The 20,291-nt window shown below is 41.4% G+C and overlaps 1 protein-coding gene across 1 annotated transcript in view; it reads left to right on the top strand.

The window, feature by feature from the left end:
- Positions 1–20,291, top strand: part of LOC126333434 (uncharacterized) — a 144,512-nt gene that overhangs the window by 42,851 nt on the left and 81,370 nt on the right. The window contains exons 5-6 of the mRNA XM_049996735.1: positions 2,881–3,114; positions 13,567–13,838. Of these exons, the coding sequence (XP_049852692.1) occupies positions 2,881–3,114; positions 13,567–13,838 (506 nt within the window). The remainder of the gene's footprint in view (positions 1–2,880; positions 3,115–13,566; positions 13,839–20,291) is intronic.

The raw sequence follows: 20,291 nt of genomic DNA, 5'->3' as shown, positions 1-20,291 counted from the left end.
TTATTACTTTAAGTGTCTCATTTCCTAATCTAATTCCCTCAGCATCACCCGACTTAATTTGACTGCATTCCATTAACCTCTTTTTGCTTTTGTTGATGTTCATCTTATATCCTCCTTTCAAGACACTGTCCATTCCGTTCAACTGCTTTTCCAAGTCCTTTGCTGTCTCTGACAGAATTACTATGTCATCGGCGAACCTCAAGTTTTTATTTCTTCTCCATGGATTTTAATTTCTACTCTGAATTTTTCTTTCGTTTCCTTTACTGCTTGCTCAATGTACAGATTGAATAACATCGGGAATAGGCTACAACCCTCTCTCACTCCCTTCCCAACAACTGCTTCCTTTTCATGTCCCTCGACTCTTTATAACTGCCATCTGGCTTCTCTACAAATCGAAAATAGCCTTTTGCTCCCTGTATTATATCCCTGCCACCTTCAGAATTTGAAAGACAGTATTCCAGTCAAAATTGTCAAAAGCTTTCTCTAAGTCTACAATTGCTAGAAACGTAGGTTTGCCTTTCCTTAATCTATCTTCTTGTCATATGGTCAGTATTGCCTCACATGTTCCAGTATTTCTACAGAATCCAAACTGATCTTCACCGAGGTCGACTTCTACCAGTTTTTCCATTCGTCTGTAAAGAATTCACGTTAGTATTTTGGAGCCTCGACTTTTAAACTGATAGTTTGGTAATTTTCACGTCTGTCAACACCTGCTTTCTTTGGGATTGGAATTATTATATTCTTCTTGAAGTCTGAGGGTATTTCACCTGTCTCATATATCTTGCTCACCAGATCATAGAGTTTTGTCAGGACTGTCTCTCCCAAGGGTGTCGGTAGTTCTAGTAGTTGTCTACTCCTGGTCATTGTTTCGACTCAGGTCTTTCAGTGCTCTGTCAAACTCTTCACAGAGTATCATATCTCCCATTTCATCTTCATCTACGTCCTCTTCCATTTCCATGATATTGTCCTCAAGAACATCGCCCCTGTATAGACCCTCTATATACTCCTTCCACCTTTCTGCTTTCCCTTCTTTGCTTAGAACTGGGTTTCCAGCTGAACTCTTGATAATTCATGCAAGTGGTTCTCTTTTCTCTAAAGGTCTCTTTAATTTTTCTGTAGGCAGTATCTATCTTACCCCCAGTGAGATAAGCCTCTACATCCTTACATTTATCCTCTAGCCATTCCTGCTTAGCCATTTTACACTTCCTGTCGATCTCATTTTTGAGACGTTTGTATTCCTTTTTGCTTGCTTCAATGACTGCATTTTTATATATTCTCCTTTCATCAATTAAATTCATTATTTCTTTTGTTACCCAAGGATTTCTACTAGCCTTCGTCTTTTTAACTACTTGATCCTCTGCTGCCTTCACTACTTGATCCCTGAAAACTACCCATTCTTCTACTGTATTTCTTTCCCCCATTCCTATCAAGTGTTCCCTTATGCTCTCCCTGAAACTCTGTACATCCTCTGGTTTAGTCAGTTTATCCAGTTCCCATCTCCTTAAATTTCCACTTTTTTGCAGTTTCTTCTGTTTTAATCAACAGTTCATAACCAATAGATTGTGGTCAGAGTCCACATCTGTCCCTGGAAATGTCTTACAATTTAAAACCTGGTTTCTAAATCTCTGTATTATCATTATACAATCTATCTGATACCTTCGAGTATCTCCACACTTCTTCCATGTATACAACCTTCTTTTATGATTCTTGAACCAAGTGTTAGCTATGATTAAGTTGTGCTCTGTGCAAAACTACCAGGCGGCTTCCTCTTCATTTCTTAGCCCCAATCCAGATTCACCTACTATGTTTCCTTCTCTCCCTTTTCCTACTGTCGAATTCCAGTCACCCATGACTATTAAATTTTCGTCTCCCTTCACGTTCTGAATAATTTCTTTTATGTCATCATACATTTCATCAATTTCTTCGTCATCTGCAGAGCTATTTGGCATACAAACTTGTTCTACTGTAGTAGGTGTGGGCTTCGTGTCTATTCAGATTCATGAGAGTCATTTTCACATAACACACTGTGTGCTTCTGACTTACCTGGTTATTCCACAAATTGACTAATTCCAAAATCATTACATATATTAGTTACCTGTTCCGATAAGGTATTGAAGGTATTGTTTTCTGCCCATTCATAAAAGTTTACTAAAATGTTGCTACTTCATGTTCAATGTCATCATATGTGTTGTCAGTTTTGTCTTCTTGTTTTGGTGTGTGGATTGGTGTAATGGTGCGTGCCAGCAATGACGTCAAAAGATTGTGAATGCAGCATTCAGTTCCATTGACAGCATTGCAATGCATGCATTGAAACTCATGCTTAGCATGTTGAACAGTTGCTATGAGTTAAGTTATTGTTATAATGTGTAAACTGTTTGTGGCAGTACTGTACTTAATATTCATTTCTGAACATATCAGAGTATTCAGATTAAGATCCTTCACCATCTTTATTATTTTGGATACTGAGGACACCCTTTCATGCCCTTTGTTGTTATTCTTTGCTCACAAAGTAGTACGTAGCACAATCATAACACCAGAACTGAAAACAATCTCAAAAAGATTTCAGGGTATAATATTATTTAAGAAATGTAGTTGAGTTTCAAAAATTAAAGGACTATCTACCTCATTGAAGAGTTTCTTCATAGGGATCTGAAAAGTAATGTGGATTTCAGTTGTCCGTATTTATTGTACAATGGTTTTAATTATAATTTTATCAATATTAAGTTTATAATATAAAATTCCACATTATTGACTTGCACCTTAGTAAAAGCTGCTTCTTTGACTTCTTTCCTCATCAAGGAGACTACAATTTCTGTGGAATAAGTGTCATGGGACATAACATAATGATTCTAAACTGACTGCTTTTGTGCCCTGTTTCAGAGACCCAGGTTAGTGGTGTCATATTTGAAAACATGCCATTGTTGGGGACAGCTGCGTATTTTATTGTTATATTATTGTGAGGATACCTACACTCCAGAGATTTCTGTTCCCCATGTTGAAGATTTGACTGCAACTAATTTGACACCATTGCATCGCTATTTGTCACCGGATATCTGGGCACTCCTTACACAAAGAGTAATCAACTTTGGAGAGCAACCTTGCAAGGACATATTGGTGAGATACTATATACTTCCTTTTTACATTCATAATGGGACTGGTAATCAGTACTTTGCTACATTTTTGATGAAATTATGAAAATGTAGATAGAGTCCGCATGGTATTGTGCATATTACTTTGGAATGGAATGTTAAGTAACCTGTAGATAGAATTGTAACAAGATGATGTCCTCTCAAAAGAATAAATATGCAACTAAGTGTATGTGTGAAGAGAATCTTAAAAAAAATAAAATTAATGAAATAAAGATTTTTAAAAAATGCATTGAAAAGACAGTTGTAGATGTGGGAACGAATATAAAGTGACGCAATCCATAAATTTCTTCATTATGATAATTAGAGAGTCACTTAAAAACTTATAGGAAATATGGTTGGAGAAAATCAAAGACAAATCAATAATAAGGAAAATACATAAAATTTATTTATGGTCATAAATATCAAATGATTTATACGTGGAGTGTTTGCTACTCTGTTGGATTTTACTTGTTTCACTGCAGATTTATATTGATATTATTGTTTGTTGGCAGTGACACTATCCTTCCAAGCCTTTACATTGAAATAATTAATGATTACTTTTCTGTGTTGACTGTCGTCTCACTGACAGCCAAATTCAAACTTAACATGTCAAACCAATCAAAACACAGTATTACTTGCAGTTGAAAGGAAACCATTCCTTTAATGTGTAATTTACCATACAAACAATTTGAATTCAATTTTAGCACCATGGCCATTATGCAAAATGTGTACTGGGAGAAGTACCATTTTTCTTGGCTCATTTGGGAATGTGGTCTCCCAGAACTTTGTGAGTGAGCCTCTCTGTGATACCCACCACCCCTAATGGAGTTTTTTTGGACATTTCTGTAATACCCCCACAATGAATACACAAATTTGTGATGAATTATGCAGCTCTTCTTTCATCTACATCTACATCAACATCGACATCTGTACTCTGCAAATCACACTAAGTGCCTGGCAGAGGGTTCATCAAACCACCTTCACAATTCTCTATTATTCCAGTCTTGTATAGTGCACGGAAAAAACAAACACCTATCTCTTTCCATGCGAGCTCTGATTTCCCATATTTTATTATGGCGATTGTTTCTCCCTATGTAGCTCAACAAAATATTTTCACATTCAGAGGAGAAAGTTGGTGAATGAAATTTCATGAGAAGATTCCACTGCAACGAAAAATGTGTTTGTTTTAATGATGTCCACAGCAAATCATGTATCATTTCAGTGACACTCTCTCCTCTATTTCATGATAATATAAAACATGCTGCCCCCCTTTGAACTTTTTCAATGTATTCTGTCAATCCTGTCTGCTACGGGTCCCACACCACACAACAGTATTCTAAAAGAGGACGGACAAGTGTAGTGTAGGCAATCTCTTTAGTAGATCTGTTACATTTTCTATATTTTCCTTCCAATTTAGGTTGTTCGTAATTGTTATTCCTAGGTATTTTGTTGAATTTGCGGCCTTTCAATTTGACTTATTTATGATGTAACCAAAGTTTAACAGATTCCTTTTAGCACTCATGTGGATGACCTCACACTTCCCGTTATTTAGGGTCAATTGCCAGTTTTCACACCATACAGATGTCTTTTCTAAATTGTTTTGAAATTTGTTTTGATCTCCTGATGACTTACTGGTCGATAAGCAACAGGATCATCTGCAAACAACCTAAGATGGCTGCTCACATTGCCTCCCAAATTGTTTATGTAGATAAGTAACAGCAAAGGGCCTATAACACTACCTTGGGGAATGCCAGAAATCACTTCTGTTTTACTTTGAAGCTTTCCTACCTTTTCTGGTTATATAACTTGGCAACAACTGAAGTTAGATGGACAATACTCAAGATTTGGCCAAGCAAAGGTTTTGTAAGTAATATCTTTTGTGTATGGATTACACTTCCTTAAGATCCTGCCAGTAAACCCGAGTCAGGCTTGTGCATTCACTAAAGCTCTTTTTATGTGTCCATTCCATATTAAATTGCTGCACATAGAAACTCCTAGATACCTGCAGCTTGTGCCTGATTCCAGTGACCAACTGTTGATTGCATATACAAATAATACCAGATCTGTTACTTCCTTGTGTCAGCTGCTAATCTTTTTACCAAATTCTGATCATCCACAAGTTTCCCTGTCCATTTCATTACAAGTTTTTAACAACTTAGTTATTTATTACCATAAAGTTTTACATCTGTTATGTAGAATGTATAACAGGCCATACAGTTACAGTCATCATGTCTAAAGTACATATTGATTCATAGTTCATTTTACAATTGTCCTGTCATAAAGCTCGAATTGATTGAGATAATGGCGTGTGGAGATTACAAAAGACATGTGCCATTCCATGAAGCCGTGAAAAGTGATAATAGTAATAATAATAATAATAATAATCTTACTGGGCAGCATGTGGTGCCTATGGATTAAATTATTCTAATGTCTTATTCTGTTAAGATACAGGGTCTTTGAAACACTGGAGTTTCTGTTCTGTGCATCTGATGCCAACTTCTAAGTTTATATGTATCCTTTCATATACAGTTACTGCACATGATATTGTCCTAGTTATTTTTGGGTCACTTTTACATTTTCTTAGCAGGTACTATACCAAAAATGAGATTTATTTTTAATGTTGTTTTATATATAAACTAAATGTGTTCACCCTTGTCCAGGAATTCTTGTGTGTGTGTGTGTGTGTGTGTGTGTGTGTGTGTGTGTGTGTGTGTGTGACTAACTCTGTTTGGACTGTATGTCTAGTCTATGTATATTCATGTAATAATGACTAATTTTGCTATTAGTGTCATTGTATTTTCAAGTTTTCTCATTATGGATCATTTGGTTATATACATTTCTCAGTTTTGTTCTCTACGCCTGTGCTATCCTCATTTGAAGTGCCTTGACTGGATTTCCTTACAGTTACTGTGTGTTGTGTTGTCTGTCTGTATAATTGTCTTTGTCTGTATTCTTTGTATAGTGTCCTGGATATGTTACTGAAACAGTATTTAGTTCTATCCATATTCTAGAGTCTCATAGTGGTTGGCAAAATTTCTTTGTTTGTTGAGTGCAGTAGTTTTGTATGGTCCAGGATGTAACTGTGGAAGAGTGTGTATTCTGGAGAGACACTTTCTCCGAATGATGCATTCTGCCTCCTGTCTGAGATTCATGCAGGAGAAGGGCTGTGGTTAGTCATCAAGTGGGCTCTACCCGGCTGGAGTCACTATGTCTCATTGCCAGCTGCTATTAGTTGTTGGGAAGAAGTTGTGCATTATTGCTGGTGCCCCACTCCCTTTGCCATGTATCTCTTTTTTGAGACTTTAGTGATTGCAGTGTTTGGAAATTCTCCTCTGTGATTTCTGACAACTTTTCATGTTTACCTACCTTCAGCCAGTGTGTTGCGCCCTGCATTAGGTGGTGATGCCTATTGGGTATATTCCGAGCACCATTCACAGTGCTCCCACTGCTGTGGTGCCGAAAGTCCCTAATAGCAATAATAGTGCTCACACCTGTCTCTACTTGGGAACTGCCTCAAAGGGCTACAGACAGTATCAACTAGGTTATTTGTACATATAACTTGGAACCCACGATGGAGTCACACAGGTAGCACTAAGTATCTACAGGACAACTTGTCAACACAGCGATAAATTTGTTTACGGCTCCCTGTGTAGAGTTATGCCCAGAATTCAGAGAAGTTTATGTAACTGAGTATCATTGCTGTCATATAACTTGCAGGATTTAAGCAGTGTGTACCAGGAAAGTTTTTAGAAAACATGAATATTGCCTTTTCCATATTTACCTGTCATTTAGAGTGACATCTTGTAGCAACAATGTGTGTGTGTGTGTGGGGGGGGGGGGGGGGGGGGGTGCGTGCGTGCGTGCGCGCTCATGTAATCTGTTGCACATCATTTACTAGAGGCTGCCTAAGAGGAACATGTTAAAAAAAAAAACTTCCTGATCATGTAGATGCGTAGCCATGACAGCACTCCTGTTGTAAACTGTAGTACACATTTATCCTTTGTTCAGACTCATTGCTGCAATTGTTTACTGCATTCTCTTTGTGGCAGACTTTTTCACCTTGCCGCACTAAGAGTAGTGTCCGCATCTAGATTTGATTCGTCTGAGGTAGAAAGCTGAAAACAGAGTTGTCTGCTATGATGCTGAAAAAACTTTCGTTATGTAAATGAATCAGAATTGTATCCCTTGCTGAAGTAGTTTTTCAGAAACTTTTTGTGTAAAAAAAATTAAAAAGCACAATTTTTGGATTCATGTGTTTTTTTGCTGGGAAGTTACATAATTCTCTGCTTGTTGCTCGAATAGTGTGCAGTGAATTATGAGTGTGAATTGTGATTGCTAATCTGATGGAAGCAGAAATTACCAGTTTGAGATTGTTATCTTCCTTCAAAATACATAATTCAACCATCTATGGAATTTTTTGAAATCTTCTGTACTCATCTACAAGGAATTTCTGTATCCCATTCCATCAACTGTTTATCTTCCTTCAAAATACATCATTCAACCATCTATGGAATTTTTTGAAATCTTCTGTACTCATCTACAAGGAATTTCTGTACCCCATTCCATCATCTGTTTTAAGGCACCCTTGTCTGTTTAGCTGTTTAAGAAGCTTATGAATCCACCAATGTTTATGAGCCTTGTTGTTGCTTTTTATTTGGTGCACTTTAAGTTATACACTGCTGTACGGGAAATGTAACCGACATATTGAAATATTCTTTTATAATCATGAAAGGCCTGTACCTCTTTCTCACCAGCAGAGATTCGTTGTATAGACAAAGCAGCAGTAGGAGACTTGAATATACTGGGTAGTTATAAACTTTTCCTATTTAATATGTTATAACACAGAAACTAATTGCCCTACGAGGACCAAACTAGGTGGCATTAACGTCAAGCAGATGGGGAAGTGAAATTATGCTTAATCATTTCAATTGAAGCACTTTTAACGTACTGCTGTGGTACCATTACTGCTACAAATTGGGCTCAATATGATTCCCATCAGTGTCCAAACAAGTCTGAAAGTTCAGGACTGGATTCTGCACAGCAGAACAAAGCATGTTCATGGATATACTGGCTACCTCTCTTGATATGCTGTGCTTCAGATTAGCACAGGTGTGAATATTCCCCTGGTAAGTCCTGTCCTTCAGATAGCCCCACAACGAGAAATCACAGGGAATGAGATCAAGTGATCGTGCCAATCAAGCATTTGGTAACAACTAGCTGATAATTCATTTCCAACTGTATTTCAGGGAAACAGGTGACCCTTAAGAGTGATGTGCAGTGAGACCTCATCTTCAATGATAACAGCTGATTTTAATGCATCTCTCTCCTTTAGGGTGGCTATGACATGCTGGTGAAGCATATCTCAGTAACTCGGGCCACTCACACTGCATGTCTTTGGTCTTTGAGCACCAGCCTGTTCAAAAAAGACTGGGCCAGTGACGAATGTAGCAGTGAAGCCATACCATGTGGTGACATGTTCGCCATACAGAGGAACTTCATGCACAGCGACTGGAGGTAAAGATCCCCAAACTTGGCAAGTGTGTGTGCTCACCTTACCCATCAGAGGTAAATGAGCTTCGTCTGTCTGTAGGATGGTCCTTTTCAACTTCAGTCCTTACGAGAAGGTGGAGAGCAAAGTCAACACCTCTTTGTGCATCCTGTGGTGCAAGCTGTTGGATGATATGGATCTTGTATGGATACCATTTGAGAATGGTTCAAAGCACCTGCCGTACAGTGGACTACAGGAAGTTCAACTGTCATGACACGGCAAGCACACTGGCTGCGGTCGGGAATTGCATGCAGAATTGTCTGTCATAGCAATAGAGATTTCATCAACCACCTGTGGTGCAACAGGTCGTTGGTCACTTTCCGGAACGACGCCCAGTTCTCCAGTTGATTCGAACTTCTTCCTCCGCAGAGCAGGTGGAGAAAGAGGACGCTTCCATAATCCTTTCAGCCAGCAATATTCTCGAAGTGCAGCTGCATCATTACTGTTGTTTTCATTATAGAGCCTCAACAATAATGCCCTGCTCCTTTTGTCCAAGCTCGTGTATACATGTCAACAAATGCACTACGCCTGCTCAGGTGTGTGAGACTATGAATCACGATGACTGATCATGGCACCTGGTGGCCATAAGTGGAACTGGACTGTGGCATGGTGACACATGGAAATCATGCACCCTATACTCTGGACATTGATGTTACCAACTTTGGTACTCATTTGGTAATTAGTTTCCATGTTGCAATGTGTTAAATAGAAAAGTCTGATTATAACCACCTGGTATATTTATATGAACAATAACAGCCACACATTACTTCGAGCGATGCCAGACAGTTGCTGTTTGTGTTTCTGATTATGTTTTCCCCGTTAAGAACAACATACATAGTCCTATTTGGTAGAAGTCTCCTCATTCTAATTGCACATCAGTGCTAATACCCCATGTGTAATTTATTTACTAGGCTTTCTATGAGTCAAAAAACACAGAGTCAAGATGAGCTCTGCCATCCACTGCCCAATGAATCTCTTGAAAGAACAGAGAAAGCTAGATTTAATGTAACTAGTGAGTGTGGAAACCTTGGCAGCTCTTACATAGGAGTTTTTTGGTCTCTGGAAAAGTCGTCATATGAGAGCACAGCGTATGTTCCATAATTGCCACAAGAGATAGTTTATTGAAAATTGGTATTAATAAGAACCACCACAGCTGCATTAATGTACATTTACTATGTCAAGACCGTTTTCGTTTAGTGAACATCATCACTGAATGAATCTGGTTGTGCCATAATAAATGTACGTTAATACAGCTGTGTTGGTTCTTATTAATATTTACACGAATCAGCTGTGAAGAACAAAATGATCAGGAGCATTTGTTGAAAATTGTTGGATTTAGGGTATACTTTTATGTTAATGGCATGTATTGTCATACATTTTTTTGGTCATCTTTATTACACGTACTATGATAACATTTTTTCCCCTACTTTGGCTACAACACATGGGAAATCGTTTGTGATCTGAGAGTTCCCTCCAGGCGCTAGGTTGCTACTTTTCTTGTAGTTCAGCATGATTAATAAAGCATTCATTCATTCACAGGCTGTGTTTTGTACAAAACCACACAGTGAAGTTGATAAATAATATGGTTGCTTTCATTAATGGGAGTGAATATACCAGAGGCAGGACAGGTGTAGAAGTGCTTGGCCAATGCATGGGACACACCTTCTACCTGGGTCTCTTCCAGAAAGATACAATCCATGTGACAATGAAATAGTGGTGGTGTACACTATCTGATCAAAAGTATCAGGAATTTATTGGTGGATGTTAATATGGGGTGTATCCACACTTCAACTTTGTTATGCCTTGAACTCTGGTGGGGGCAGTTTCAGTGAGGTGTCTGGATGTCTGTGGGTGACTGGCAGCCCATTTTTCCCCATTAGCTGCATCCAGGGAAAGTAGTGATGTTGAACACTGGAGTTTGGAGTGATATTGACATTCTAAATCACCCCAGTGGTATACCACTGCGTTCAGGTCAGATATGCTGGGCAGTCAAGTCTGTTTTAGCATTGTTATTGTCCACAAACTATTGCCTCACAGGTGGCTTTCTGACAGTGAGTATTGTCATGCCGACACAATCGGTCATCGTCTCTGAAAGGTTCCTCTGCTGTACGCTACATACAATGCTGTAAAAAGTGTTCAAATCATTCTGCATTTAGTGTTTCCTTAAGTGCAACAAGGAAACCACACCCTGACCATGAAAATCACCCTCATACTGCAACACCACCTCCTCCAAACTTCACAGTTGGCTCTGCATATAATTACAGGTGACATTCTCCGGGCATTTGCCAAACCCAAGCTCTCTCATTGGTTTGCTAAGGGGTAGCAGGATCCATCACTCATTTCCAATCATCCACTGTCTAATAGCAGTGCTCTTTTTTCTGCCTCAAGTGTAGTTTAGCATTTACTACTGAGATGTGTGACTTACGAGGAGCTGCTCGACCATTTTACCCCATTCATTTTAATTACCTACACACAGTCATTGTGTTAGCTGGATTGTTGGTAGCACTTTTGGACTCAAAACTGATTCCTTCTGCTGATTTCATGTGATTTCTAAAAAAAAAAACATTCCACGTGGGAAAAATATATATAAAAAACAAAGATCCTATGACTTACCAAACGAGAAAGTGCTGGTAGATAGACACAATAGAAAAACACACACACACACACACACACACACACACACACACACACACACACACACACACAAATTTCAAGCTTTCGCAACCCAAGGTTTTTCATCAGGAAAGAGGGAAGGAGAGGAAAAGACAAAAGGATGTGGGTTTTAAGGGAGAGGGTAAGGAGTCCCTTAAAACCCACATCCTTTCGCCTTTCCCTCTCCTTCCCTCTTACCTGATGAAGCAACTGTGGATTGCGAAAGCTTGAAATTTCTGTGTGTGTTTGTGTGTTTTTTATTGTGTCTATCTACCAGTGCTTTCTTGTTTGGTAAGTCACAGCATCTTTGTTTTTTATATATGTTTTTCCCACGTGGAATGTTTCTTTATAACCACCTTCCTCAATTCTCCTGTTAGTACACAATGTCTGTCTGGTCTTGTCTTAGCTGTTGTTGTTCCACCACATTTCCCCTTCACAGTTAAATCACCAACTGTCATCTTGGGCAGCTTTAGAAGTGTTGAAATGTCCCTGATAGATTTGTTATTCGGTGACATCCAGTGACTAGTCCATGTCTGAATTTACTTAGCTCTATTTTCTGACCTATTCTGCTGTTACTGCTTGTCTATTGACAATGCATACCCTCAGCATTCTTTTACATTGGCGCATCTGCTTGTTGTGACGTCTAGTGATCAGTTCCAGATTACATATGGGTGTCCGGATACTTTTGATCAGGTGGTGTATGTACAGACAATGGTGCTTCACCATTGGCATTGACTGGATGATCCCTTTCTGCTCTCACCCACCACCCACTCCTTTCCCAAATACCATCATACCTAAATTTTGGAAATAGGAACTGTCACTACAAAGCATCCCTTTGTTTCACTGTTTTCTTGGCTTTAATTTCCACAACTCTTTGTGAATTGGCTACCTTTACCCACTTCCCAGTCCACTGCCTCTGTCCTCAAATTATCTTCTGCTTGTCTCCCTTTCGCCAGCTTCTTACTTCTATGTATCCTACACTTTAAATAAGTTTATAAGCCTGTGTGGCCTTTTCTGCACTGTTTTCTAAGTTTTATGCATCTGTCTTGAATTGCAACCCATCCCTCTCCCTCTCCCTCTCCCTCTTCCTCTCCCTCTCCCTCTCCCTCTCCCTCTCTCCCTCTCCCTCTCCCTCTCCCTCTCCCTCTCCCTCTCCCTCTCCCTCTCCCTCTCCCTCTCCCTCTCCCTCTCCCTCTCCCTCTCCCTCTCCCTCTCCCTCTCCCTCTCCCTCTCCCTCTCCCTCTCCCTCTCCCTCTCCCTCTCCCTCTCCCTCTCCCCTCCCCAACAATGTTTTTCAGATGTTCCCTCCCTCCTCAGTACCCTTGTGCTTAATATACAACTACTCATGCCTGCACCTGGGTAATCCCTCTCTGTCCTTTGTATCCTTGTGTCCTGCTATCCCCCTTTCTCCGTGCTTCCTCTGTCCAGCTTCTTGGTGTCTTTTGTCATAGTACTGTTTGTACTTGACAATAGTTTTTTTGTTATCACTTGTCTATCCTTTCATTTCTCTCCATCGCCTTTCATTTCCAAAGTAAGAATCCTCCAGTCTGAAATATTTGATTTCTGTGATTCCAGTCTTGGATAAACTTGTCATTCTGAAGATTTATGCTTTTTTGAGATTGACTCTTATTTAAGTTCACTGTGTTAATTCTGCCTGTTCTTGCATAACTCAGTAGATTGTATAGAACCTGATGTAAGACTGCTGTTTTACTGAATTTGCAGCAAGAATTGCACAATTTTTAGGATAAGGATAATAATAAAAATTTGAGAACAAAGTTAACCAAATGCAGCGTTTTAAATTATGATTGGAATTGGAATGAGGGCATTATGATATATGATTATCATAAGTTTTGTAAATGACACGAAACAAATGCCAATATCATTACACACAACAGCTGTCTCTGACACTTGCCACGGTATGTTTTAAACCTCATTGCATTTTACTCAAATTGCTTTATTACCAATACATTAAAAACTATCCAAAATGTTGAGTTGTTTCTAGAAAGAGAAATACAAAACATGCCAACACAACCAACTAGATAAAATACAGGAATACACTTTCCCAGCCCACGTCCCTTTAAGCCTCTTGATAAGCAAAGAGCATGTGTGTGTAAAAGTCTGTAATTTATCCTACTAATATTTCTACTTTTCCAGTATTTTCTGAAATGTAGCATGATTTGAAATGGTGTTGGTATCTTAAGTTTGACTTTAATTGAAACTTTCAAAATTTGTTTACAGAGACAGCTGGTAATCCAGAAACTGCATTCTCTGTTACTCCAACATCATCCTGTGAAAGGCTTGGAAGAATCATGTCGTAATGTTAAGTCTTACTTACTTTCTTCTGCTCTGGAGTGTCCACATTTATTGTTAGAAAGAGAGTTCCGTGAAGGGCTGCTAAATAGTGGAAATCCAGAAGACCTCATGACATTGGCGGAGAGAACAGTAGAAGTGTTTAAAGAGGATTCATCTCTTGCCTCCAAATTGTTAGAGCCAGAAATACAGGAAAGCAGGTAATTTATTAAATTGTAGTTTTCAAAACTTCATTAGTTTGTTGTTTTTCCATTACACTGAAATTTCATAAATTTATGAGCTCATAAAAGCAGCAATAACTTGAGGGGGAGGGGAGGAGAGAGAGAGAGAGAGAGAGAGAGAGAGAGAGAGAGAGATAAAGCAGTTGATACAGAAATTGAGTTTTGTAATCCTGTAGTGTGAGCACATGTAATCAAACAGTGCACGATACAAGTGCCTCCATGGCTGGGCTAAAGAGGTTGCCTCATGAAGTTCACAGACCATCCAGCAAGTACTGTGGCATGTGCACAACAGCCCAGTGTAAGCCTGGCGTGGTGGGCCCTGGGCCTCACTCATGTTTACTTGCTTGCCATACACTCACCTAAAAGACTCTGTATTGATGTGTTCTAGAGTTATGAGGCTTTGTACTGTTCTACACTTCACTCAGTGTAATTGTGGATCTCTGTATGTGGAAGCAGAGTAAAACGTAGTTGATGTTACTTCTGATATTGTGTCTATACAACATTACAACATACTTGGCGATGAGTACGTTATTGTACTCTAAGTATTTCGTTTCTTTGATTTGACATAAAACCAAAATGTCAGTGGAAGAAGTTCTTCAGTCTCTTGGTGAGTAACAACATTCTCACTGGCTACCAGCAGGCTCTCACCATCACATTAAACAATGTGGCAGCCTCATTGAAGTGCCAGGTTCCATTGGTGTTGATGCAGACCCTACCGTTTCCTCCGTACGATGATTCTGCAAAAGATTGGGATGCATGTGAAAACCACCTACAGCAACATTTTCAAGTTTTTTAGAGTCATTGAGCCCAATTTGTGTAAGGCTTTATTTTTGTCATAGATTTTGCTTCATTGTTATCACCTTTTGTGTCAGTCAGTTCCTCTTCAGAAACCTGCCAGTCTCTCTTTTGATTAAATATGTCAGTTGCTCTCTAATTATCATTGCAAATGTACTTGTATTATTGCTGCTCGCATTGAGTTCTACCATTGTCAAAAGCGGCTGCAACTGTCTTACAGAGCTTGGGCAGCAGAACTTCATGGGCTTATCCGTCATTGCCAGTTTGTTACTGAGGCCCAACAGGTCTCATGCTGATTTGATTGTTCGTAATGCTATAATACACCTGGCTCCTGATAAGGAAACCCTTGAATGTGCTTTACAAAGTGAAAATCCCTCTCTCACAGATGTTCTGAACGTTGCTCAGTCTTTTGAAGTGTCTAGGGGGGCAGGATATGAGATAGAATCATGATGTGAAGATGCCGCAATTGCTTCCCCCCTCCTTGGCCACCACCAGTTAGCTCACAGGAGTAAGACAACGTCATGGCCATGAATGTAAGCACCAGCAACAGTCAGTGTCGCAACAGTGGCCGCATGCCCTTATTGTTTTTTCTTCATGAACAAGCCGCGTGCCCAAAACATTCAGTGACATGCAACCATTGTAAAAAGTAAATAAATAAATATTACTTGTGTGTGCAACTCCCAAACTCCTTCACCAGACATGAACATGGATGTAAACACTGTTTTATAAGTGATTGTAGCCAAGAACAAACACTGAATTGAAGTATGTGTGATTGGCAAGGTGATAAAAATTCAAGTGGACACGGGTGAAGTAGTAACTTTGTTAAATTTTCAAACCTATGTAGATCTTGAATCACGGGCATCCATAGTGTACATAGCAGTTGTTTGGCCTTTGACCTTTCTGGTAGTGGATGTTGTCAACACTGAAAACTTATTTGGGTTAGACGCCTTTAAAAATTTTGGGTTCTCTATTTCTGATGAAGTACATCTGGTATTGGATCAAGTTCTGTACAAACAATTGGACACACTGTTCAGAAGTTTCCTCTCTGATTTCAGAAGGTTTAGGGTGTGCTACTGATCTCAAGATTCACATCACAATGAAACAAATGTCACACCCCATTTTTGCGCCCGCCCATTTCCAATAGCTTTATGTGAGAAAGTCAAATTGGAACAAGATCAACTCAGATCTTTGGGTGTTATCATGCGTGTCTCTTCTAGTAAATGGTCTACGCCATTGCTGGTTGTCAAAAAACCTAATGGTAACTGTTGTGGTTGGCAGGAGAGCCAACACCGTATTGCTAAAGGAGCCCGAAATGCACGCATTTTAGCTCACGCAGGCTGGCGTGAGGTCTGGAACATGACAAGGGAATTAGAATTGAAAACAATGGACGTAGCTGGTGGAATACTTAACTTTAATCCATTAATGGAGAACGTTGCTCTTTATGGTACATGATTCACAATATCAATAGTACGGATACTGGCACCTTGCTAGGTCATAGCAAATAACGTAGCTGAAGGCTATGCTAACTATCGTCTCGGCAAATGAGAGCATAGAAGTCAGTGAACCATCGCTAGCAAAGTTGGCTGTACAACTGGGGTCGAGTACTAGGAAGTCTCTCTAGACCTGCCGTGTGGTGGCGCTCGGTCTGTAATCACTGATAGTGACGACACATGGGTCCGACGTATACTACTGGACCGCGGCCGATTTAAAGGCTACCACCTAGCAAGTGTGGTGTCTGGCGGTGACACCACTTTCCTCCTCCGCAAATCGGCGTACGGTTGTGGTATAAGGCTTCCGGCCACCGTGGGGAGGACCACATGTTGACGTATGCGACGAGGTGGGGAGCCTAACAAAAGGGAGGCTGTGCCACCCGCAACCTGCCATTCGGACCGCGGGGAGCTAGGAAACGCCTGTAAACCTGCTCCAGGGTGCACGCCAACATGCGGTGTATGCGCCCATAGAGAGACAGGAGGGGCTGAAGGGTCGACCTCCATCGGGCCGGGGCACCCGACGGGCGAAGTCGACATATGGTCCAGAGTGGGCAAGAGTTCCATGTCGGAGGACAACTGGTCACGGGAAGCGATCGGCGGCGCGTGACCCAGGGAGGCGCCTGGCGGTTGCAGCGACGCGTCCACTGCGGGCGTCGCCGGCGGGAGAACTGGCGGCAGCAGCGGCGGCGGCGGCGGCGGTGACGACGGGGCGTCGCAATGGGGCAAAATGGCAGATCCTGTGCGACGACAGAGGCGCAGCTGATTGAGATGCCAACGCACCTCACCAGATGCCCCCAAAACCAGATACATAGCACGTCTGAGGCAGCGAAGAATGTGCCCTTCAAGCCAACGCCGTGAACCTCGGTAGTGGCCATAGTAGACAACGTCACCTGGAGCAAAAGCAGGTGTCTGCCGCTGCAGAGGAACCAGATGCGGCGGATGTAGCAAAGACATGAAGGTTAGATGAGGGCGACCGTGGAGCAACTCAGCCGGCAAGCGACCATCTCGGGGCTGAGAGCGATATGAAGACAAAAAGATCAATAACGCGTCCTGCCGAGACTCCGACTCTTTCAACTTCAACATCTGTGACTTGAAAGTCCTGACCAATCGTTCAGTGGCACCATTTGACTGTTGGGAAAACGGCGCGGACGTCAGATGTTGAATACCATTGGTCCTGCAGAATGAGTGAAATTCTGCGGACATGAATTGTGGGCCATTGTCGGAAACAATAGTCTGTGGAAGACCTTCAATGCGGTGGTGCTGACTGTTGTTCAGCACACACCAAGCAAGAAGAGCACATATTCATAATCGCAGCATCGATTCCAAACCAAGTACAGTGCTGCCGAGCAAGTTGTTTCGTTCTCAATATACCCCAATGTCCTTGGTGGAGAAGCTGTAAGACAGAGGACTGTAATGAATGCGGTACCACGACCCTGGACTGATCATTATCAGAACGCAACAGCAAAACACCACGTTGTACAAAAAGTCTCTCCTTGTGAGCAAAAAATCGGCGAACCAACGGGTCCCCGATCCATGACTTTGACAAGGGCCACAGCGTAGCAACAAAACGCAGAACGGGAACAAGGACAGGGTCGGCAGCTGTGGCTGTAGCTACACGACGAAAAACAATCGGAAACGATTCAACCACCTCATCGGTTTCCGCTTCAATGAACATGCAAGCAAGTTCGGAGGAATCGAATGCCCTATCCTCAGCAACAGACAAGCGGGACAACGCATCAGCGTTTCCATGCTTAGCAGTGGACCGATACAAGATATCGTAGCGGTACTGCGAGAGGAAAATAGACCAGCGAATGAATTTCTGCACTGTACGTGGAGTTACAGACTTGGTCGGATGAAAAAGCAATGTCAAAGGTTTGTGGTCTGTGATTATGGTAAAGTGATGACTATACAAGAAATCATGAAACTTTGTAACACCAAATACGAGAGCCAATGCTTCTTTCTCAATCTGTGAATAAATTCTTTGCGCAGACGAGAGCAATTTGGACGCAAAGGCAATATGCCGATCATGCAATCCATCTTTGTGCGCAAGCACAGCACCGATCCCCAAAATCCGATGCATTCACCATCAACAAAAGGGGCTTCTGGGGATCGAATGGCATAAGGCAAGTATTGGAAAACAACCCCAATTTCAACTGGCGAAAGGCGCGTTTGCATTCCGTCGTCCAGACGAACGGAACACCTTTACGGCATAAGCAATGAAGTGGAGCTGAAATGGAAGAGGCGTGTGGTATATAACGTTGATAATAAGTAATTTTTCCCAGCACACTCTGTAACTGCTTCAAATTCTGCGGCGATGGCAAGTCTTGTATGGCACGAAGGTGCGTGGGACTGGGATGTATGCCTTGGGCATTGAGTACATGTCCCGAGTATGGCAAGTCCCGAGCAAAAAACACACATTTGTCCTTCCGCAATCGAAGACCATTTTGTCGCAAGACCTGAAATAATGTTCTGAGATTGGCCAAATGTTCTTCTTCAGTCTTTCCAGAGATCACAATATCGTCCAGATAATTTGCTGCAGTAGGGACCGACGCACAAACAGTTTGTAGATATTGTTGAAACAATGCAGGGGCGGATGCACACCTGAACGGCAGTCGTTTGAATCGAAACAAACCAAGATGCGTGTTAACCACCAAAATGCGCTTCGATTCTTCGTCCACTGGTATTTGCAAGTACGCATCTGTGAGGTCCAACTTCGAAAAATATTTACCCAGGCACAGTTTGTCAAAAAGATCTTCCGGGTGGGGTAAAGGAAAACTTGCAATCACTAGTTGTGGATTCACTGTTGCTTTGAAGTCCACACAAAGTCTCAACTTTCCGGAAGGTTTTGGCAAAATTACTAAGGGTGATGCCCAGAGAGAAGCCTGCACACATTCAATTACACCTTTTGATTCCAAATTGTGTAATGTTTTTGTGACCTCATCACGCAATGCGTGGGGAACATTGCGCGCTCTGAAAAATTGCGGTTGCGCGTTTACTTTCAGTTCCAAATGTGCTTTATAGTTCTTAGCGCAACCGAGGCCCGGTGCAAAAATGTCTGCAAATTCTTCACATAGACGAGAAACACTGTCTGAAGGCACAGTCTGGCTCACTGAAAAGACCTGATTTACTATAGACAAGTTAAACAACTGAAATAAATCGAAACCAAACCAGTTCACTGCAGAAGAAGACGAAGGATGTAAAATGACACAAGTTTTGTTTGTCCTTTTTATGTTGCAATAAGGCTGCACTCTCCTAACACTGGGATAACTGGACCGGAATAACTACATAACTTAACATTTGCGGTATGCAACGGAGGTGTGTCCAGCAGTTTGTAAGGGTCTTGATTGATCAGTGAAACTGCAGCTCCGGTATCGAGCTGGAATGGTATCACTTTGCCGTTAATGTCCAAGTCGATAAAAAGTTTATTGCCCTGCTGACGACAAGAGCGACTGTCTCATGTAACGTGAACTGACACTGGTACATAATCACTTACGACTTGACGGGAGTTCCGGCTATGTCGATGCACACTATTTTTGAGACGAACACAGTCACTGTTAGAGAGAGTGGCACTGGGCAGAGTGGAATGAACTACATGAATTTCCATGGGCGAAGGTTTGCGAGCCTGAGTATCCTTGGTTCGATTACGATTCCGGTGCGAAGCAAAGCTTTTCTGGCAAACACTCTGAATGTGTCCTTTTTTATTACAATAAAAGCAAATAGCTTGGCGTGATGGGCAATTCTCATGCGAATGTTTAGTAGCACACTGCGGGCACGATTTGATCACTGCATTTGCATGCCTGCGCAGCCCATGTGGCTGAGAGGCTGGCGGCAGCGGTGTGGCCCAGCGCGAGGGCTGTTTACTGCTCCGTGCAGCTCGCCCGGTGGGCCGCTTAACCTGACACACTGCTGGCGAAATTTCAATTGATTCCTGAGCATAGTCAAGTGTGTCCTGCCGATCCAATATGTGCATCACTTGTTGAAGGGAGGGATTTACAAGTTTCAAAATCTGTTCCCTTATACGAACATCAGAAACGTTCTGTGCAATTGCATCACGTACCATAGTATCTGAATAAGAGACACTCAAAAGCACAATCCCTAGTAAGGCCTTGCAAGGTTGCAACCCACTCCCGATTAGTCTGACCTGCTG

Source organism: Schistocerca gregaria, chromosome 2 (assembly GCF_023897955.1).
Source record: "Schistocerca gregaria isolate iqSchGreg1 chromosome 2, iqSchGreg1.2, whole genome shotgun sequence".
NCBI classification, from domain to species: Eukaryota; Metazoa; Arthropoda; class Insecta; order Orthoptera; family Acrididae; genus Schistocerca; species Schistocerca gregaria.
This window is presented reverse-complemented; position numbering and strand designations above follow the sequence as displayed.